The sequence below is a fragment of the Pistacia vera genome, unplaced genomic scaffold, assembly GCF_008641045.1.
Source record: "Pistacia vera cultivar Batoury unplaced genomic scaffold, PisVer_v2 Contig218, whole genome shotgun sequence".
Classification (NCBI taxonomy): Eukaryota; Viridiplantae; Streptophyta; class Magnoliopsida; order Sapindales; family Anacardiaceae; genus Pistacia; species Pistacia vera.
The window spans coordinates 287,633-310,871 of NW_022196022.1; the positions used below are offsets into that span (position 1 = coordinate 287,633).

The window sequence follows — 23,239 nt, forward strand, 5'->3', positions numbered from 1 at the left end:
CTCGCGGCAAAACAAAAAAAAAAAAAAAAACTATTGAACACTACTAAATTGTTTAGCGCCTGAATTGGCTTTCTAATACACACAACAAGAATAGGTGTTTGTAACAGAAGCAATCGAAAAGCTTTTCACGGAAGAAACAGAGAGCAAGATGGAAGAAAGCAACATTAATATCACAGTGAAGTTCATTAGAGAATCGATAACAATAACTGCATCGCATGACTCAACAGTTCAACGCTTGAAGAGCATTCTTGTACCTCTCACTAGTGTCCACCCTGTTGACCAGAAACTCATCTTCAAAGGTTCCATTTCGTTGAAATATCAAAACCCATGTTTCAAAATTGAATCTTGAATTCTTGGTGATCACCTTTTTGTCTTGTTTTTGTGTTGAAAGGCCGACTTTTGGAGAACGAGAAGTCTTTGAGAGAATCTGAGATCAACAATGGAGCCAAGATCATGCTTGTGGGCACTAAAGTAAAAATTTTCATTTTTATTTTGTCAATTTAAACTAAAATGTTATTAACGTGTGAAAGATTTAAAAGAAATATAGAGTTAAAAAAGGGAGCGATTTCAGCTTCTTTCTTGTTTACATTGTTCAAGATTCTTTTTTTTTTTCCTGTGACGAGATTAGTTAATTTTTAGTCAAAGGTTTTTCATTTTTGTGGAAGGTTATTAAAGATTGTTAGAAGCTTTGATAAATTTCCTTATTGTTAAACAATATGGAGATACATGTCCTCTTGAAAAGAAATGTTTTTTTATGTGGAAAAACATGGTGGTTACAGGATTTCAGAGCTGATAAGAGCCGTATTATATTGTGGAAGTATACCAAGTGTATAGATTTGGCCGCAGAAAACCTGAAGGTATAAAAGTAATATCTCTTCCAAGTTATTTTAAATAAAATTTTTACCTAAATTGATTGTGGATCCTAATCACATCTTATTGTGATTGAGATATTGTATCAGAAAAACTTGATCCTTTGCTTAACGGTTTGTCTCATTGTCCTGTGTAATGGAATCCAATTGTCTAATGATACAAATTAGTCAGGTCTATGAATGTCATAGATGTTCATCGATTGAATGTCAATTTTGTAAGAGCTGTCCGCAGATATTTGAAAAATAAAGGAGCTGCTTTACACTGTAACGTGAGTGTTGTTTTTCCCTAAATGGAGAATATATATAATTAATAAGGAAGGTTTTGAGGTTGGTAGAATCAGTGTGTCAGTTTATATACTTTTGAGGAGCTTAGAGCTCTGTGTTGCCTAATATGTAGAAGTAAACAAATTAAAATGTGAGGTGTAGAATTTCATTATTATCAGAAATAAACACAAAAAAGCAAAGAGTTTTTCAAGTTCCTTCTCTTAGATGTATTCGCAAGGTATATCTTTGATAACTTTATTGTATCTTTATAGGACATTCCTGAAAAAGTTTGGCCTTGTGCACCTTTTATAAGAACCCTTAATATCGGCTACAATTCCATTCAACAAGTACCTCACCGGATTGATTGTTTTATTGACTTGAGGGTATGAAAACCATTCTATTCCAAACTTTGGTGACATCAGCTATTTGAATGACCTCCCTCTAAAAGATCATGAAAGTAAATCCTTCAATCTCAATTCTTTGGTAGGAATTGTATCTTTCGGGAAATGATTTGTCGGATGAATCCATTAGCTGGCGAGGACTCACAAGTCTGAAGCTTCTACAAGTTCTATGTTTAGCCCTAAACTGGTTAGTTTTTTTTGTTCATTTATGCATAATATGTCTTGCAGATTTTTTGTCTTCTGCTTTCCTGTGCAAAACACATATATATTCTTTGAGCTATCTACTGCTTGTTTACCTTTCATTGAAGCCTTCTAGTTTGAATATATCAATTAGACATTAATCATAGTAAAGCGCTCTTCTTTAAAGCACAAGTAGAAAAAGTTGTTTGTAAATGTGGTTTGGTTATGGAGTTGTGGAGTTGTTTTTCTACTGTTTACCTGAAGTAACAGAATAAAAAAGAAGAAAGGAACAGGATGAACTAATGGGGAGGGGAAAATTTAATAATCAAACTTGGGAGCTAATGTCTAGTCTCTGCACCTCCTCAAATATGCAAAATGTTATCAGCCTCTGTTCCATTTGAGCTAATTCAAATTCTATAATGAACTTATTGTACATGTATATAATTGTTAAGACTTTACAAAATCATGATTCTGTCTTTGTTATTTTACTAAATTTCATATAAGTGCATACTAATTCTATAGAGTTCTTCAATCATTGTTCTTGAAAGTCACCTGAGGTGTGAAATGTGGGATACTTTCTTTATCCCTAAGGTGCTATACGCCTGGAACCTAGCTTCACCGTGTATGTGTGCATAATATGGCTGTTGCAGATTTTTTAACTATCGTGAATTACATCTTTTCTGCAGTTTGAACACTTTGCCTCCGACGCTGGGTCTTTTGACTTCTCTGCAGAGGCTAGATGTTGGACACAACAACTTAACTGCCCTCCCAATTGAAATAGGAAATCTGACTGAGCTTGAAGATTTGGATGTCAACAATAATTGGTAATATATAGATAAATAGATGCAATTATTTTTGTAGGAAATCTTTTGTGCAAACAGAATAAGACTGCCCTATGTATGCTTCTTCCTGTCTATGCTATACATAATTTTGTGATTCTTAATTGGCTTGTTTATCTTGCTCAGGATTAGTTCCATTCCTGAAAGTATAGGCAATTGTACTTCTCTTATCAAGGTAAAATTCTTGGTGTTTGTCTCTCTCTTTTTTAATTCTAATTGAATGAAAATATGTCTAACGCGACGTAAATTACTTGGGCATAGGCTGCAAACTAGAAGGATAATTTCCTATCCATATAACATGAATTTGATATTTCATTTGACCTGATCTTCACGTGGTGTAGGTGGATCTTTCATCAAATTATTTGTCTGAGTTACCGGATGAATTCTGCAATTCGCATAACTTGAAGGTCTCTACTTTTTTCTTACTTACATATTAGTTTCTTTCTACTCTCTTTCATATAATTGCTATATCAAGGTTCTAGATAGTTTGTAAATGAAATTCCCACCTCATCTTGGTCAATTTTTCACTAAATTAAAATAGAACTTAAGACATTATCATTGGAGGACAGTGTCTTATTATTGAAGGACAGTCAAATTCTTGCATCAAGAGGATCACCAATTCTTCTGCTGTTTGTTCTTGAGGCGGCATGAGATTAGCCATCAAATTAGCCATCAAGAACTGTGGCTAATTTTTTATCTTTGATTTATGTACAATGTTTCTATTACTGTACAGGCTTTGGATATCAGTGACAATGCTATGAAAAGCCTCCCAAATTCGTTATTCAAGATGTGCGCCCAGCTATCAAATTTGGATCTTTGTAATACAGAAATCACTAGAGATACCCTATTGCAGGTTTTGTATATTACTTATTAGAATTATCAAGTGGCCCAATTTATTCCCCATTTACTGCAACTGACACTAAAGTATTCTTCTGCAACAGTATGAAGGATGGGAAGATTTTGACCAGCGCCGTCGTGCAGAGCGTCAGGGGCGAAGAGAGGAAATTACTAATTCTGCTGAATTTGATGAATCGGTTGATATTATATTGAGTGATATTTATCCGGATACAGATGGCAGTTCTTCAAGTTAGAGATGAAAAATCTGGCTTTTACATTTAGAACAAAAGAACGTAACATTTGATTCAACCTTGATGATATGTGAATAGTTATAATAGGATGGCTGATTTTAGCTTTGTATAGGATTTTCTCCCTCGAACATTCTGTTGGAAGTACTGAAACTTGTTGAATTACTACCAGGGTACTCTCCTTTTGATCAACTACATCACATAGGAAGTAGGATTGGGTTAAAATCTTAAAATTTCTTAACAAATTTGCTTCTGACTTCATGTGTTGGTTTTTGCTGGAGAATATAAAACACATATATTCATATTATTTACCCATCATCTTATTTTTATATATCAAGATAATAATGTTTCCAAAAATACGTATATTCATGAAAGGAACGATCCCTAACACACTCCCAACGTATTGAAAATAAACCATTGATGTAGCGCTAATTAACACAAGCATAGTTTGTTGAAGCTATGGAAAATAGAAAATAAACAGCCACGGAAAATAGAGGCAATGATAGGTTAGCAAATGTGTTGCGGTAGTCTTCAACTTTGTTCCCTCCATCCAGAACCTTGTATAGCTCCAGGCACACAAGACCTCTCGCCATTGCAGTGGAGGTTGCAATATATAGCAGGAATGATTCTTCCAGCAATAAACTTGGCTGTTAGTTTGTCAACCTAAGAAATGCTATAGTTTCTTTGTTGAAGCTTATGATATTTTGCTGGAAATGTGTGAATATGTTGCTGGTTGAATATGCAGGTTTTTGGCGCCAAGCTTGAATGTTGCTGGGCAGATTGCAGTTGGTGAAGATGTTTGATTTTTGAAATGTTAATGTGATAGCTTTAGGTGATAGCAGCCGATTGTTATCCATGTAAGATTAGGTGATAATGTTTTGTATAAAATACCCCTGTTTTATGAAAGAAAAATAGAGCAAAATTTCAGTTCAAATTTTCCCTCTCTACAACTCTCTCTCACGTCTGTTTTGGCCTTCATTTCTTAATATACTCCAGCTCTAAAAACAATCATTCTTGCTCTCATTTTGGCAAGCCCAGCTATCATATCCATATGATAATTCGTGTCATCTTCCTGCACATACACAAAAATGTTGAGTTTAGATTAACAAATTAAAATTATAAAGAACAGAAACCCACGTTAATTCCCAAAAGGAATATGCATGGGAGCGGTAAATATATGCTGGAACAAGGGATGATGAATTTGATATTTAACTTGACTTGATCTTCATGTGGTGCAGGTAGATCTTTCATCAAATCATCTGTTTGAGTTGTCAGATGAATTTTGTAATTTGCATAACTTGAAGGTCCCTTCTTTCTTCTTTAGTTATATATTTCTTTCTTTCTACCCTCTTTCATCTGATTGCTATATCAAGGTTCTAGGTAATTTGTAAATAAATTCTCGCCTCATCTTGGTCAATTTTTCATCAATTTTAATAGAACGTAAGACATTGTTATTGGAGGACAGTCAAATTCTTGCATCAAGAGGTTCACCAATTCTTGTGCACTAGATGTATATTTTTGAGGAAGCACGAGATTGGCCACCAAGAATTGTGGCTAATTATTGATCTTGGATACAGGCTTTGTATCTCAGTAACAATGCTATGAAAAGCCTCCCAAATTCGTTATTCAGGATGTGCGCCCAACTCTCAACGTTGGATCTTCATAATACATAAATCATTATGGATACCCTCCGCCAGGTATTGTAGACTTATCAAGTGGCACAATTCATTCCCATTTTACTGCAAGGGATAATAAAGTTTTCTTCTGACAACAATGCGAAGGATGGGAAGATTTTGATGAACGACATCGTGCAAAGCATCAGAAGCAAATAGATTTCAGAGTTATGAATTCTGCTGAATTTGATGAAGGTGCTGATAAAAATTCAGTTGATTGTTAAAGATGGTGATAATTTGCTGGAAATGCAGAAATATTCAGCTAAAGTTTCAAACTGTTTTTAGCGCCAAGTGTTCAAGTTGTTGTTACGGGTGCAGTGGTTGAAGCTACTATTTTTGATGAATTATTGTGAAGTTTTTGTGACATGTTTAGTTGGGTTCAGTTGTGATTAAGACATGCTTTAGTTGTAAGTTTATTTCAAATTCAAATGTGTAAAAATATCCACTACATTAGGTTGTTTTAGGTAGAAGAGTGGACTGGTTTTGTATATATATTATCCTTAGTCTATGAATGAAAAACAGAGCACTCATTTCATGTTGCTGCCATCTATTTCCTTTGCTTAATCTCTCTTCTTCATCACTCTCCAGTAGAACCAACAGAACCAACAATTGGTATCAGAGCTGTAATTGATCTTAAAGGGCCTGATACACTCATCTCCTCCTATCCAACTTCTCAACCTCTGTTACGGTAAAACCTTTTGTCAAACTTCAAATAACTTGATCCAATGGCACAACACACGGCTTCCCTTACTCCTCCAATCTTCAATGGTGAACAATACCACATGTGGACTGTCAAACTGAAGACCTTCCTAAGGGGAAAAGTTCTGTGGCAGTATGTTAAAGAGAACAAGCAACCACCTGCATTAGGACCAAATCCCGCGTTGAATCAAATCAGGCTTCATGAGGAGGAAGCTACTAAAGCTCCTAGAGCTTTGTCTCATATTCATACAGCTGTAACTGAACTTGTTTTTACAAGAATCATGGCATATGAAACAGCCAAGGAAGCATGGGACAAGCTCAATGAGGAGTTTAGTGGTAGTGATACGACTAGAAATATGGATGTATTGAACTTAAGGAGAGAGTTTGAGATGCTGAAGATGCAGGAATCAAAATCAACAAAAGAGTATGTGGATAGGTTGATGAATGTGGTGAATAAAATCATATTGTTGGGTGAGGAAATGACAGACAAAAGAATTGTGGAGAAAGTATTGGTGAGCCTACCTAAGAGGTTTGAGTCCAAGATTTCATCACTTGAGGACTCTAAAGATCTATCACAGATCACACTCACTGATTTGGTGCATGATCTGCAAGCTCAAGAGCAAAGGAGGCTGCTGAGACAAGAGGATTCAAGTGAGGGTGCAATGGTGGCAGGCTTTAAAGGCAAAGTTGTTCAGGGAGGAAACAAAAGGTTTGCTGGAGATAAGAAATAGAAGGAGAAAACAAGTAATCAGTGGAACAAATCAGGTGGAATGAAGGAGTTTCCACTGTGTTCTCACTACAAGAAGAAGGGCCACTTTGAGAAGAGGTGCTGGTTCAGACCAAACCTTCAATGTAGAGCATGTAAGCAATTTGGCCACATTGAAAAATTTTGCAAAAACAAGCCAAACCAGCCACCACAGCAAGCTTAGATTGTTGAAGTTCAATAGCCAAATTCAGAATCTGAGCAACTATTTGTGGCATCTTGCTGTGCAGCTCAGGTTTGCAAGGATGCTTTCTAGAGACAGTGGCTGCACCAACCACATGACAGGAAACTTACAAGATTTTGTCAACCTGGACAGGGCATATCACTTCAGAGTTAAAGTTGGAAATTGAGACTTTGTGGATGTCAAAAGGAAAGGAGATGTTGTTGTGCAGACAAGGTTAAGTACTAAACTGATTTCTAATGTCTTGTATGTGCCAGAAATAAGTCATAATTTACTTAGTGTAGGACAAATGCTAGAAAAGAATTATGTCCTAAATTTCCAGGACAATCCTGCACAATTCTGATAATGAAGGTAGTGAACTAATGAAGGTTAAAATGATGGGAAAAAGCTTCCCTATTAGGCTGAAAAAATCAGAACCTAAAGCCCATACTGCTAAAGTAAATGAGTCTGAGTTATGACACAAGAGATTTGACCATTTCAACTACCATGGTCTTAGAGAAATTCAGACCAAAATCTTGTCCATAATCTGCTAGAAATTGAAGAAGCTAAGGTTGTGTGTGCTACTTGTCAACTTGGCAAATTGAGTAGACAACCCTTTCCCATAAACCAATCTTGGAGAGCTGCTAAGAAACTCCAATTTATCTACACAGATGTGTGTGGACCTATGAAGACACCTTCATTGAACGGGAGCAAGTACTTTGTCTTGTTCATTGATGATTGGTACAGGATGTGCTGGGTCTATTTTCTAAAACAAAATAATGAAGTTGCAATTGTGTTTGGGAATTTAAGCTGCAAGTTGAAAACCAAACTGGACTTAGTATCAAAACAGTGAAAAGTGATAATGGGTGTAAGTACACTTCAAATGAGTTTGAATCAATTTGTAAGCAGGTTGGAATTAAACATCAATTTAGTAGTCCCTATACTCCACAACAAAATGGAGTCAGTGAGAGAAAAAATAGGATTGTTATGGAGATGGCTAGGTGCATGGTTGTTGAGAAGAAATTGCCCAAGTCTTTTTGGGCAGAGGCAGTGAACACCGGTGTCTATTTACTTAATAGACTTCCCACTAAGGCATTAGTTAATCAAACTCCATATGAGGCTTGGTATGGGGTGAAGCCTACTGTGGAAAATCTAAGAATTTTTGGAAGTATATGCTATATATGCTCTTATCCCAGCAGTTAAGAGAAGTAAGTTGGATGACAAAGCCATGATAGGAATCTTCATTGGCTATAGTGATCAATCCAAGGCTTACAGATTTTATGCTCCAGAAACTAAGAAAATTCACATCACTAGAGATGTGAAAGTAGATGAAAATGGTGTATGGAACTGGGAGGAAAAGAAAATTGAAGAAGACTCAATAGGGCAGTTGACAGATCCAGCAGTGAACCGAAATGATGAACAACAAGGGACATATGAAAATGAAGATATTCCAGTTAGAGGTACCAGACCTCTAGTAGAGGTTTATGAAAGGTGTAATGCAGCTTTACTTGAACCTGCAAATTACAATGAAGCTGCTAAGTCAGATACTTGGAGGAATGCAATGAAGGAGGAGTTAAGCATGATTGATAAGAATGGCACCTGGGAATTGGTAGACAGACCAGCAAACAGAAAAGTGATCCAAGTTAAATGGATTTATAAGAGAAAATTAAATCCAGATGGATCAACTTATAGACATAAAGCAAGGTTGGTTGTCAAGGGATTTGCTCAGCAATTTGGAATAGACTTCTCAGATACATTTGCACCCGTGGCCAGGCATGATACAATCAGGCTTCTCCTTGCTTTAGCAGCCCAATTTGAAGGGAGGATTTATTAGCAAGATGTCAAGTCTGCATTCTTGAATGGTTGGCTAATGAAGAAATTTATGTGGAGCAGTCTGAGGGATATGAAGTTGAAGGCCAAGAGAACAAAGTTTATCTGCTGAGGAAGGCATTATATGGCCTAAAACGTGCCCCTAGAGCCTGGTATAGTAGAATCAATGATTACTTTATTAGTTTGGGATATATGAGGAGCCCAAATGAACACACATTGTATGTGAGAGAGCTGGAAGGGGAGTTCATTATTGTATCACTATATGTAGATGATTTGCTCATCACGGGAAGCAATCCAATTCAGCTGGAAGAATTTAAGAAGGCAGTGCATAATGAGTTTGAAATGACTTATCTAGGAGAAATGTCTTATTTCCTTGGAATTGAGATTAGTCAAACTCAACATGGGATATTTGTTAGCCAAAGAAAATATGCTAATGAAGTCCTAAACAAGTTCAACATGGACAGGTGCAGACTAGTGGACACTCCACTGGTTGTAAATTTGAAGTTGAGCAAAGATGATGGGGCTGTGAAGATTGATGAAGGAATTTATAGAAGTTTGATTGGGTGTCTATTGTATTTGACAGCCACCAGGCCTGACTTAATGATTGAAACAAGTCTCCTCTCCAGGTTTATGAGCAACCCGAGTGAAGTTCATCTCAAGGCAGCGAAGAGAGTGTTGATGTACATTAAGGGAAGTTCTGAACTTGGTACATGGTTTAAGAAGACTGGAAATTTTCAGCTTGTTGGATACTCTGACAGTGATTAGGATGGGTGCCTTGATGATATGAGAAGTACTTCCGGCTATGCTTTCTTTTTTAATTCAGGTGCTATATGTTGGCTATCCCAAATACAGGACACCATAGCTCAGTCCACAGTAGAAGCAGAATACATTTCTGCTGCTACTGCCGTAAACCAAGCCATATGGCTTAGAAAAATCTTGGAGGATTTGAGGCAAACACAGAGGAGTCCAACTGTGATCTTCCGTGACAACCAATCAGCTGTGGCAATGGCAAAAAATTATGTCTTACACAGTAGAACCAAGCACATCAAAATTAAGTTCCATGCTGTGAGGGAGGTAGAAAGTAATGGAGAAATTAAATTGGTCCATTGCAGGGATGAAGACCAGGTGGCGGACATCATTACCAAAGCTTTATCCAAATCTGAGTTTGAGAATTTAAGACTCAAACTTGGTGTTTCCAACAAGATTATCAAGGAGGGGTGCTAAAGATGGTGATAATTTGCTGGAAATACAGAAATATTTAGCTAAAGTTTCAAACTGTTTTTGGTGCCAAGTGTTCAAGTTGTTGTTATGGGTGCAGTGGTTGAAGCTACTGTTTTTGATGAATTATTGTGAAGTTTTTGTGAAATGTTTAGTTGGGTTCAGTTGTGATTAAGACATGCTTTAGTTGTAAGTTTATTTCAAATTCAAATGTGTAAAAATATCCACTGCATTAGGTTGTTTTAGCTGGAACAGTGGACTGGTTTTGTATATATATTATCCTTATTCTATTAATGAAAAACAGAGCACTCATTTCATGTTGCTGCCGTCTATTTCCTTTGCTTAATCTCTCTTCTTCATCACTCTCCAGTAGAACCAACAGAACCAACATTGATCAGTTTTTGGTTACAGATGGCAGTTGCACAAAGTTACTAATGAAAACCCGGCTTTTCCATATTTGACTCAATTTAACTGATATGTGAATAATCATAACCAGATGGCCGATCTTAGATTTGTATAAGATTTTCTCCCTAGAACATTCTGTTGGAAGTAATGAAACCTGTTGAATTACTAGCAGGGTTCACTCCTTTTGAACAACTGTTATTTGCTTCGGATATGGGTAAAATATTAAAATTCCGGATAAATTTGCTTCGGATTTCTGTTATTTCAGCCAACTGTAACAGGACAGGATATATTATTTCCAAAATGGTACATATTCGGAAGAAACAAAGATATCTCAGCCTAACGAAAATAACCCATAAATCTAGTGCTAATTAACACCGCCAAATTTTGTATAAAACTATATAGTTACTCACTCAGTGAACACTCACGGCCAAAAAAAAAAAAAAAAACACTATTGAAAACTACTAAATTGGCTTAGCGCCTGAATTGGCTTTCTAATACACACAACAAGAATCGGGGTTTGCAACGAAGCAATCGAAAAGATTTTCACGGAAAACGAGAGAGGAAGATGGAAGAAAGCAACATTAACATCACAGTGAAGTTCATTACGAAATCGATACCAATAACTGCATCGCATGACTAACAGTTCAACGCTTGAAGAGCATTCTTGTACCTCTCACTAGTGTCCACCCTGTTGACCAGAAAACTCATCTTTAAGGTTCCATTTCGTTGAATATCAAAAACCATGTTTCAAAATTGAATCTTGAATTCTTGGTGATCACCTCTTTGTATTGTTTTTGTGTTGAAAGGCCGAATTTGGATAACGAGAAGTCTTTGAGAGAATCTGGATCAACATGGAGCCAAGATCATGCTTGTGGGCACGAAGGTAAATTTTTCATTTTTTATTTGTCAATTTAAACTAAAATGTTATTAATATGAAAGATTTAAAGAAGTATAGACTTAAAAAAGGGAGCGATTTCAGCTCCTTTCTTGTTACATTGCTCAAGATTCTTTTTTTTTTTTTTTTTTTGTGACGAGATCAGTTAAATTTTAGTCAAAGGTTTTTCATTTTTGTGGAAGGTGATTAAGATTGTACATGATGTAACAGTAGAAGCTCTGATAAATTTCCTTTGCTAAACAATATGTAGATACATGTACTCTTGAAAAGAAATGTTTTCTTATGTGGAAAAACATGGTGGTTGCAGGATTTCAGAGCTGATAAGGGCCTTATTAGATTGTGGAAGGTACCAAGTATATAGATTGGCCGAAGGCAAATTGAAGGTATAAAAGTAATATCTCTTCCAAGTTATTTCAAATAAATTTTTACCTAAGTTGATTGTGGATCCTAAATATCTTATTGTGATTGAGATATTGTATCAAAAATAAACATAAAAAAGCAAAAAGTTTTTAAAGTTTCTTCTCGTATATGTTGATACTTTTATTGTATCTTGATAGGAAATTCCTCGCCTAGTTTGGCCTTGTGCACCTTCTATAAGAATCTTGATATCAGCACAATTCCATTCAAAATGTACCTCACCGGATTGATTGTTTTACTGAATTGAGGGTATAAAATCCATCTATTCCAAACTTTGTTTTTTTTTTTTTTTTTTTTTTTTTTTTTTTTAACTTCAGCCATTTGAATGACCTCCCTAAAAGATCATGAAAGTAAATCTTCAATCTCAATTCTTTGGTAGAAATTGTGTCTTAAGGAAAATGATTTGTCAGATGAATCCATTAGCTGGCGAGGAATCACAAGTCTGAAGCTTCTACAAGTTCTACATTTAAGCCAAAACTGGTAGTTTTTATGTTCATTATGTATAATATTGTTGTAGATTTTTTGTCTTCTGCTTTCCTTTGCAAAACACATATATTCTCTGAATATCTACTGCTTGTTTACCTTTCATTGAAAGCTTTTATTTGAATATATCAATTGTTATTTACAAGAAAAAAAAAACGACAATTAGTAAAGCGCTCTTCTTTAAAGCAAAAGAGAAAAAGTTGTTTGTAAAGTGTTTTGGTTACCCTCTACTGCTCCAGTGTGACAAGGAGCTTTTATGGAGTTGTGGGTTATCCCTCTACTGTTAATCAAACTTGGGACTAATGTTAGTCTCTGCAACTCCTCAAATATGCAAAATGTTATCAGCCTCTGTTCCCAAATTTTGATATATCAATTAGTTTACTATAATGAACTTATCTTGCATGTATAATTGTTAACACTTTACAAAATCATGATTCTGTCTTTGTTATTTTACTAAATTTCATATAAGCATACTAATTCTAGAGAGTTCTTTAATCTTGTTCTTGAAGTCACCTGATGGTGTGAAATGTGGGATACTTTCTTTATCCCTAAGGTGTTGTACGCCTGGAACCGTAGCTTCACTGTGTATGTGTGCATAATATGGCTGTTGCATATTTTCTAACTATCATGAATTAAATCTTTCCTGCAGTTTGAACACTTTACCTTCGACGCTGGGTCTTTTGACTTCTCTGCAGCGGCTAGATGTTGCAGACAACCTCTTAACTGCCCTCCCAATTGAAATAGGAAATCTGACTGAGCTTGAAGATTTGAATGTCAAAAATAATAGGTAATATTAGATAAACTGATGCGATTTTTTTGTAGGAAATCTTTTATCAGCATTAGAGCGCAAAAAGAATAAAACTGCCCTATACATGCTTCTTCCTGTCTATGCTATACATAATTTTGTGACTCTTGATTGGCTTGATTATCTTCCTCAGGATTAGTTCCATTCCTTCAAGTATAGGCAACTGTACTTCTCTTGTCGAGGTACAATTCTTTGTCTTCGTCTTTTTTTCTTTTCAACTGAATGAAAATTTATCTAATGCAGCATAAATTTCTTGGCTATTGGCTGCAAACCAGAAGGATAATTTCCATCCATATAACATGAATTTAATATTTCATTTGACCCGATCTTCACGTGGTGCAGGTGGATCTTTCATCAAATCTTCTGTCTGAGTTGCCAGATGAATTTTGCAGTTTTCATAACCTAAAGGTCCCTATTTTCTTCTTAGTTATATATTCCTTTCTTTCTACTCCCTTTCATCTGATTACTATATCAAGGGTCTAGGTAGTTTGGATTTATTCAATGTTTCTATTACTGTACAGGCTTTGCACATCAGAAACAATGCTATAAAAAGCCTCCCAAATTCATTATTCAGGATGTGCTCCCGGCTATCAACTTTGGATGTTCATGATACAGAAATCACTATGGATACCCTATTGCAGGTTTTGTATATTATTTATTAGAATTATAAAGTGACCCAATTTATTCCCCAATTACTGCAACAGACACTAAAGTATTCTTCTGCAACAGTTTGAAGGATGGGAAGATTTTGAGGAGCGTCGTCGCGCAGAGCGTCAGGAGCAAAGAGCTTTCGAAGTTTTTAAGTCAGCTGAATTTGTTGAATTGGCTGATGTTATATTGAGTGATCTGTTTTCGGATACAGATGGCACTAGTGCCAGTTAGAGATGACATTTAGAACAAAAGAACATAACATTTGATTCGACCTTGATGATATGTAAATAGTTATAACAGGATGACTGATTTTAGCTTTGTATAGGATTTTCTCCCTCAAACATTCTGTTGGAAGTAATGAAACCTGTTGAATTACTACCAGGGTACTCTACTTTTGATCAACTACATCACATTGGGTGGGTGGGAAAAGAGAGAGTTGAGAGAAGGTTATTACTAAGCATTTCATTCATGTAAAAGTGTTACAACTACTCTGCAGGATATTTTTACAAAAACATTTCTAACCATACATACTTAACTAATGCTGGTACAAACATTAAAAGGAAAGCCTTAATCACCGGCTGCTATCACCTAAAGCTATCACATAAAGGACTTCAAAATATCAGCTCCTTCACCATCATCTGCCCAGCAACATTCAAACTTGGCGCCAAAAACCTGCATCTTCAACAAGCAATATATTCACACATTTTCAGCAAAATATCACCAGCTTCAACAGTAGGATATGGGTTACAATCTTAAAATTTCTGGATAAATTTGCTTCTGACGTCCATTATTTCAGAACTCTGTAACAGAACAGGATATATTATTTCCAAAATACATATTCATGGAAGGAACGAAAGAAACAAAGATATCTCAGCCTAACGAAAATAACCCATAAATCTTTTGCGTAAAACTATTGTTACTCTCTGAGTCTCAGTGAACACTCACGGGCAAAAAAAAAAAAAAACTATTGAAATCTACTAAAATGTTTAGCGCCTGAATTGCTAATACACACAAGAAGAAGAGATTTTTGCAACAGAAGCAATCGAAAAGCTTTTCACAGACGAAACAGAGAGCAAGATGGAAGAAAACAACATTAACATCACAGTGAAGTTCATTACAGAATCGATACCAATAACTACATCGCATGACTCAACAGTTCAACAGTTGAAGACCATTCTTCTACCTCTCACTAGTGTCCTCCCTGTTGACCAGAAACTCATCTTTAAAGGTTCCATTTCGCTGAAATATCAAAACCCATGTTTCAAAATTGAATCTTGAATTCTTGGTGATCACCTTTTTGTAATGTTTTTTGTCTTGAAAGGCCGAATTTTGGAGAACGAGAAGTCTTTGAGAGAATCTGAGATCAACAATGGAGCCAAGATCATGCTTGTGGGCACTCAGGTAAAATTTTCATTTTTATTTTGTCAATTTAAACTAAAATGTTATTTATGTATGAAAGATTTAAAAGAAGTATAGACTCTTGAAAACTACTAATACACACAACAAGAATAGGTGTCTGCAACAGAAGCAATCGAAAAGCTTTTCGCGGACGAAACAGCGAGCAGGATGGAAGAAAGCAACATTAACATCACAGTGAAGTTCACTACACAATCGATACCAATAACTATATCGCATGACTCAACAGTTCAACGCTTGAAAACCACTCTTCTACCTCTCATTAGTATCTCCCCTCATGGCCAGAAACTCATCTTTAAAGGTTCCATTTGGTTGAACTATCAGAACCCATGTTTTAAAATTGAATCTTGACTTCTTGGTGATCACCTTTTTGTATTGTTTTTGTGTTGAAAGGCCGACTTTTGGAGGACGACGAGTCTTTGAGACAATCTGGGATCAACAATGGAGCCACGATCATGCTTGTGGGCACTAAGGGTTTTTACCCCGGGGTAAATTTTTTCATTTTTATTTTTTTAATTTAAACTGAAAAGTTGTTAATGTATGAAGATTTAGGAGAAGTATGAGCAATTTCAGCTTCTTTCATGTTTACATTGTTTAAGATTCTTTATTTTCTGTTTTTTTTTTTTTTTTTCTGTGACGAGATTTAGTTAATTTTTAGTCAAAGGTTCTTCATTTTTGTAGAAGGTGATTAAAGATTGTACATGATGTAACTGTTAGAAGCGTTGATAAATTTTCTTTCTGTTAAACAATATGGAGATACATGTACTCTTGAAATGAAAGGTTTTTTATGTGGAAAAACATGGTGGTTATAGGATTCAAATGTCTTTATATTATTTGACTGAGGAGTTTATATGAACAGGATGGTCCAATGACAGGAGGGGCTTCAAGCCGAATTGCTTCAACGAAGAAGGAAATCGAAGCTGAAAAGAGCCGTACCGAACGGTGGAAGGCTACCAATATTGTAGCATTGGCCGAATGCAACTTGAAGGTACAAAACTAATATCTCTTCCAAGTAATTTCAACAAAATTTATCTAAGTTGATTGAGATATTGTATCAAAAAAACTTGATACTTTGCTTAACGGTTTGTCTGATTGTCCTGCGTAATGGAATCCAATTGTCTGCTGATACAAATTAGTCAGGTCTTCGAATGTCATAGATGTTCACCGATTGAATGTTATTTGAAAAACTAGAGAAGCTGCTTTTCACTGTAATGTGAGTTTTGCTTTCCCCTTTGATATTAATACCATTAACAAAAGTAATTTGCTGCAGATTTAGTTTTCTTTAAATGGAGAATATAGATTATTAATGAGGTTGGTTGAATCAGTGTCAGTTTATGTACTTTTGAGGAGCTAAGATTTCTGTTTTGACTAATATGTAGAAGAAAACAAATTGAAATGAGAGGTGTAGAACTTCATTATTATCAGAAATAAACATAAAAAAGCAAAGAGTTTTTCAAGTTTCTTCTTTTAGATGTATTCACAAGGTATATGTTTGATAACTCTATTGTATCTTAATAGGACATTCCTGATGAAGTTTGGCCTTGTGCACCTTTTATAAGAGTCCTTGATATCAGCCACAATCCCATTCAACATGTACCTGACCGGATTGATTGTCTTACTAGATTGAGGGTATAAAAACCATTCTATTCCAAACTTTGGTGTTTTTATTTCAGCTATTTGAATGACCTCCCTCTAAAAGATCATGAATGTAAATCCTTCAATCTCAATCCTTTGGTAGAAATTGTATCTTAATGGAAATGGTTTGCCGGATGAATCCATTAGCTGGCAAGGAATCACAAGTCTAAAGCGTCTACAAGTTCTATCTTTAAGCTGGAACTGGTTAGTTGTTTATGTTCACTTATGTATAATATGTGTAGTAGAATTTTGGTTTCTGCTTTCCTATGCAAAACACATATTTATTCTTTTGAGCTGTCTACTGCTTGTTTACCTTTCAATTAGTTTCTTATAAGGAAAAAAAAAAGAAACAGACATTCATAGTAAAGCGCTCATCTTTAAAGCAAAACTAGAAAAAGGGGTTTGTAAACGTGGTTTGGTTATCCCTCTACTGCTCCAGTATGACAAGAAGCTTTTATGGAGTTGTGGTTTGTTTTTCTACTGTTTACCTGAAGTAACAAAATAAAAAAGAAGAAAGGAAAAGGATGAACTACATGGGGAGGGGAAAATTTAATAATCAAACTTGGGACCTAATGTCTAGTCTCTGCACCTCCTCAAATATGAAAAATATTATCAGCCTCTGTTCCATTTGAGCTAATTCAAATTCTATAATGAACTTATCATACACGTATATAATTGTTAAGACTTCACAAAAACATGATTCTCTCTTCGTTATTTTACTAATTCTGTATAGTTCTTTAATCATTGTTCTTGACAGTCAACTGAGGTGTGAAATGTGGGATACTTTCTTTATCCCTAAAGTGTTATATAAGCCTGGAACCTCAGCTTCACTGTGTATATGTGCATAATATGGCTGTTGCATATTTTTTAACTATCATGAACTACATCTTTTCTGCAGTGTGGAAACTTTGCCTTCAACGCTGGGTCTTTTGACCTCTCTGCAGTACCTAGATGTTGCAAACAACCTCTTAACTGCCCTCCCAATTGAAATAGGAAATCTGACTGAGCTTGAAGTTTTGAAAGTCAAAAATAATAGGTAATATATAGATAAATTGATGCAATTATTTTGTAGGAAAACTTTTGTCAGCATTAGAGCGCAAACAGAATAAGACTGCCCCTATGCATGCTTCTTCATATTCTAGACATAATTTTTTGATTCTTCATTGGCTTGTTTCTCTTCCTCAGGATTAGTTCTATTCCTTCAAGTATAGGCAACTGTACTTCTCTTATCGAGGTAAAATTCTTGGTGTTTGTCTTTTTCTTTTCAATTGAATGAAAATGATCTGTCTAATGCGGCGTAAATTACTTAGCTGTTGGCTGCAAACTACAAGGATAATTTCCATCCATATGACGCGAATTTGATATTTCATTTGACTTGATCTTCACGTGGTACAGGTAGATCTTTTATCAAATTATCTGTCTGAGTTGCCAGATGAATTCTGCAGTTTGCATAACTTGAAGGTCCCTACTTTCTTCTTAGTTATATATTTCTTTCTTTCTACTCTCTTTCATCCATTGCTATATCAAGGTTCTAGGTAGTTTGTACCCCCCACCCCCCCCCCACCCCCCCCCCCCCCCTTTTCGCAAATTAAAATAGAACTTAAGACATTATTATGGAGGACAGTCAAACTCTTGCATCAAGGTTTACCAATTCTTGTGCACTAGCTGTATATTCTTGAGAGGGCATGAATTGGCCATCAAGAACTGTGGCAATTATTGAGCTTGGATTTATTAATGTTTCTATTATTTACAGGCTTTGATATCAGTAACATACTATAAAAGCCTCCCAATTCATTACTCAGGATGTGTGCCCAGCTATCAACTTTGTATCTTTATGATACAGAAATCAATTACATACCCTATTGCAGTTTTTGTATATTATTTATTAGAATTATCAAGTGGTCCAATTTATTCCCCATTTACTGCCAGACACTAAAGTATTCATCTGCAACAGTCTGAAGGATGGGAAGATTTTGAGGAGCGCCGTCGTGCAGAGCGTCAGAAGGAAAAAGATTTCGATGTTTTTAATTCTGCTGATCTAATGAAGATGCTGATAAATATTGAGTGATCTGTTTTCCGTTACAGATGGCAGTTGTGCAAGTTACTGATGAAAAAATGGCTTTTACATTTAGAACAAAGAACATACATTTGATTCAACCTTGATGATATGTGAATAGTTATAACAGGATGCTGATTTTAGCTTTGTATAGATTTTCTCCCCTCGACATTGTTGGAAGTAATGAAACCGGTTGATTACTACCAGGGTACTCTCCTTTTGATCAACTACCTCACATAGGAAGTAGGATTGGGTTAAAATCTTAAAATTTCTGGATAAATTTGCTTCTGACTTCCGTTATTTCAGCAAACTGTAACAGGACGGATTATTATCTCCAAAATACATATTCTGGAAAGGAACGAAAGAACCAGATTCTCAGTCTAAAGAAAATAACCCATTAATTTATTGCTATTGGCACAGCCAAATTTTGCGTAAAACTATAGTCACTCTCAGAGTCTCAGTGAACACCCACCAATGAAGACAGCTAACTAGCTAAGTTCGCTTACCGCTTGAGAGCTTTACTCAATTTGCAGTGGACGGACCACAAACCGACAATGAATTGGGTAAGGGCAATGAAGGGAATGTTCAACTCTAGATGGGTAAACCCGCTTTCAAAAGAAACCTCCAGTCCCACTGTCCAGGACCCAATCCAGAGATAGAAGGCTTCCTTATAGAACTTCAGTTCCTTCACAGGCGAACATCCGCAACGAGAAAAGAAGCTGATTCATCAGTTGGCCGACGGCAAAAAGAAATAAAAATAAAAAACTATTGAAAACTACTAATTGTTAAGCGCCTGAATGGCTTTCTAATACACACAACAAGAAGAGGTTTTTGCAACAGAAGCAATCGAAAAGCTTTTCACGACGAAACAGAGAGCAAGATGGAAAAGCGACATTAATCACAGTGAAGTTCACTACACACGATACCATAACTATATCGCATGATTCAACAGTTCAACGCTTGAAGACCATTCTTCTACCTCTCACTAGTATTTCCCTCCTGGCCAGAAACTCATCTTTAAGGTTCCATTTGGTTTAAATATCAGAACCCATTTTTCAAAATTGAATCTTGACTTCTTGGTGATCACCTTTTTGTCTTGTTTTTGTGTTGAAAGGCCGACTTTTGGAGAACGATAAGTCTTTGAGAGAATCTGGGGTCAACAATGGAGCCAAGATCATCTGTGTGGGCACTAAGGTTTTTTCCGATGGGTAAATTTTTCATTTTATTTTGTAAATTAAAACTCTGTTATTAATGCATGAAATAGACTTAAAAAGGGACAATTTTCACTTCTTTCTTGTTTACATTGTTTAAGATTCTTTATTTCTTTTTTTTTCCTGTGACGAGATTAGCTAATTTTTAATCAAAGGTTCTTCATTTTTGAGAAGTGATTAAAGTTGTAACTGTTAGAAACGTTGATAAAATTTCTTTTTGTTAACAATATGGACATACATCAACATGTACTCTTGAAAAGAAAGGTTTTTTATGTGGAAAAACTTGTGGTTATAGGATTTAAATGTCTTTAGTATTTGACTGAGAGTTTTATATGAACAGGATGTCCACAATAGGAGCTCCAAGCCGAATTGCTTCAATGAGAGGAAGGGCTCCAGCCGATTTGCTTCAACAAGAGGAGGGGCTCCAAGCCGATTTGCTTCAACTATTGGGGGCTCCAAGCCGATTTGCTTCAACGATTGGAGGGACTCCAAGCCAAATTGCTTCAACGATTGGTGGGCTCAGCCGATTTGCTTCAACGATTGGAGGGGCTCCAAGCCCAATTGCTTCAACGATTGGAGGGGCTCCCAGCCGATTTGCTTCAACGATTGGAGGGAATCCAAGCCGATTTGCTTCAACGATAGGAGGGGCTCCAAGTCGATTTGCTTCAACGAAGAAGAATATCAAAGTTGAAAAGGCCGTCCTGAACGGTGGAAGGCTACCAATATTGTAGCATTGGCCGAATGCAACTTGAAGGTACAAAAGTAATTCTCTTCCAAATGATTTCAACAAAATTTACCTAAGTTTATTGTATCAAAAAAACTTGATACTTAGCTAGCGGTTTGTCTGATGTCTGATGATACAAATTATCAATCTTCGAATGTCATAGATGTTCACCATGAATGGAATTTTGTAAGACCTGCCTGCAGATATTTGAAAAACTAGAGGAGCTGCTTTTCGCTGTAATGTGAGTGTTGCTTTCCCCTTTGATGTGAACCATTAACAGAAGTAATTTGCTGCAGGTTAGTTTTCTTTAAATGGAGAACATAGATTATTAATGAGAAGTTTGAGGTTGGTAGAATCAGTGTCAATTTATATACTTTTTAGGAGCTAAGATTTCTGTGTTGCCTATATGTAGAAGAAAACAATTGACTGAGAGGTGTAGAACTTCATTATTATCAGATATAAACATGTAAAACGAAAGATTTTTATATTTGATAACTTTATTGTATCTCTTGATAGGACTTCCTGATGAAGTTTGGCCTTGTGCCCTTTTATAAGAATCCTTGTGTCAGCCACAATTCCATTCAGCATGTACCTGACCGGATTGATTGTCTTACTGGATTGAGGGTATAAGAACCTTTTGTTCCGAACTTTGTGTTTTTACTTCAGCTATTTGAATGACCTCCCTCTTAAAGATCATGAATGTAATCCTTCAATCTCAATTCTTTGGTAGAAATTGTATCTTAATGGAAATGCTTTACGGATGAATCCTTAGCTGGCAACGACTCACAAGTCTGAAGCTTCTACAAGTTCTATTTTTAAGCCGAAACTGGTTAGTTGTTTATGTATTCCCCAGTGTTACTGCTTGTTTTACTAAATCATGATTCTCTCTTTTTTTTGTTAAATTTCGTATAAGTGCATACTAATTCATAAGTTTCTTTAATCATTGTTCTTGAAAGTCACCTGAGGTGTGAAATGTGGGATACTTTCTTTATCCCTAAGGTGTTATACGCCTGGAACCGTAGCTTCACTGTGTATGTATGCATAATATGATGAATGACATCTTTTCTGCAGTTTGAACACTCTGCCTTCCACACTGGGTCTTTTGACTTCTCTGCAGCAGCTAAATGTTGCAAACAACCTCTTAACTGCCCTCCCAATTGAAATAGGAAATCTGACTGAGCTTGAAATTTTGAAAGTCAACAATAATAGGTAATATATACATAAATTGATGCAATTTTTTTGTAGGAAATCTTTTGTTGGCATTGGAGCGCAAAAAGAATAAGACTGCCCTATGCATGCTTCTTTCTGTCTATGCTGTACACATAATTTTGTGATTCTTGATTGGCTTGTTTATCTTCCTCAGGATTAGTTCCATTCCTTCAAGTATAGGCAATTGTACTTCTCTTGTCGAGGTACAATTCTTTGTGTTCGTCCTTTTTTCTTTTTAATTGGATGAAAATTTGTATAATGCGACGTAAATTACTTGGTTGTTGGCTGCAAACTACAAGGAAAATTTCCATCCATATAACATGAATTTGATATTTCATTTGACCCGATCTTCACGTGATGCAGGTAGATCTTTCATCAAATCATCTGTCTGAGTTGCCAGATGAATTTTGCAGTTTGCATAACTTGAAGGTCCCTACTTTCTTCTTAGTTACACGTTTCTTTCTTTCTACTCTCTTTCATATGATTGCTATATCAGGGTTTTAGGTAGTTTGTAAATGAATTCCCGCCTCATCTTGGTCAAATTTTTTCACTAAATTAAAATAGAACTTAAGACATTATTATTGGAGGACAGTCAAATTCTTGCATCAAGAGGTTCACCAATTCTTGTGCACTAGCTGTATATTCTTGAGGGGGCATGAGATTTGCCATCTAGAACTGTGGCTAATTTTTTATCTTGGATACAGGCTTTGTATATCAGTAACAATGCTATGAAAAGCCTCCCAAATTCGTTTTTCATGATGTGCACCCAGCTCTCAATTTTGGATCATCATCATACAGAAATCACTATGGACACCCTCTGGCAGGTTTTGTATATTATTTATTAGAACTATCAAGTGGCCCAATTTGCTCCCCATTTACTGCAACAGATACTAAAGTATTCTTCTACAACAGAGTGACGGATGGGAAGATTTTGAGGAGCGCCGTCGTGCAAAGCGTCGGAAGCGAAATGATTTCGGAGTTATTAATTCTGCTGAATCTGATGAAGATGCTGATAAAAATTAAGTGATCTGTTTTCGGTTAGAGATGGCAGTTGTACAAGTTACTGATGAAAAATCTGGCTTTTACATTTAGAATAGTAAAACATAACATTTGATTCAGCCTTAATGGTACATGAATAGTTATAACAGGATAGCTGATTTCAGCTTTGTACAGGATTTTCTCCCTTGAAAATTCTTTGGGAAGTAATGAAACCTGTTGAATTACTACCAGGGCACTCTCCTTTTGATAATCTACATCGCATAATGTAAGGAAAGAAACAAAGAAACCTAAAGAAAGTAACCCATAAATCTAGTGTTAAAACTGTAGTTGCAATCAGTGACCACTCACTCAC

At 35.8% G+C, this 23,239-nt stretch overlaps 3 protein-coding genes and 1 pseudogene across 3 annotated transcripts; all 4 read left to right on the forward strand.

The window, feature by feature from the left end:
• Positions 1 to 148: 148 nt before the first annotated feature.
• Positions 149 to 5,535, forward strand: LOC116130177 (annotated as a pseudogene).
• A 501-nt stretch (positions 5,536 to 6,036) lies between these two features.
• LOC116130178 lies at positions 6,037 to 6,741 on the forward strand. The gene has a single exon (XM_031415929.1). It carries the CDS (start codon positions 6,037 to 6,039, stop codon positions 6,739 to 6,741), a length of 705 nt encoding a protein of 234 aa, XP_031271789.1.
• A 4,496-nt stretch (positions 6,742 to 11,237) lies between these two features.
• On the forward strand, positions 11,238 to 13,868 carry LOC116130179 (LRR repeats and ubiquitin-like domain-containing protein At2g30105). The gene is made up of 8 exons (XM_031415930.1): positions 11,238 to 11,269; positions 11,589 to 11,664; positions 12,078 to 12,178; positions 12,831 to 12,968; positions 13,120 to 13,168; positions 13,329 to 13,394; positions 13,508 to 13,627; positions 13,716 to 13,868. Exons 1-8 carry the CDS (start codon positions 11,238 to 11,240, stop codon positions 13,866 to 13,868), a joined length of 735 nt encoding a protein of 244 aa, XP_031271790.1.
• An 846-nt stretch (positions 13,869 to 14,714) lies between these two features.
• On the forward strand, positions 14,715 to 23,033 carry LOC116130180 (LRR repeats and ubiquitin-like domain-containing protein At2g30105). The gene is made up of 12 exons (XM_031415931.1): positions 14,715 to 14,865; positions 14,959 to 15,038; positions 15,150 to 15,354; positions 15,447 to 15,541; positions 15,913 to 16,041; positions 16,572 to 16,682; positions 16,792 to 16,892; positions 21,751 to 21,888; positions 22,043 to 22,091; positions 22,252 to 22,317; positions 22,593 to 22,712; positions 22,801 to 23,033. The coding sequence occupies exons 1-12, from the start codon at positions 14,715 to 14,717 to the stop codon at positions 22,909 to 22,911; spliced, it is 1,356 nt and encodes a 451-aa protein (XP_031271791.1). The 3' UTR covers positions 22,912 to 23,033.
• The last annotated feature ends 206 nt before the right edge of the window (positions 23,034 to 23,239 follow it).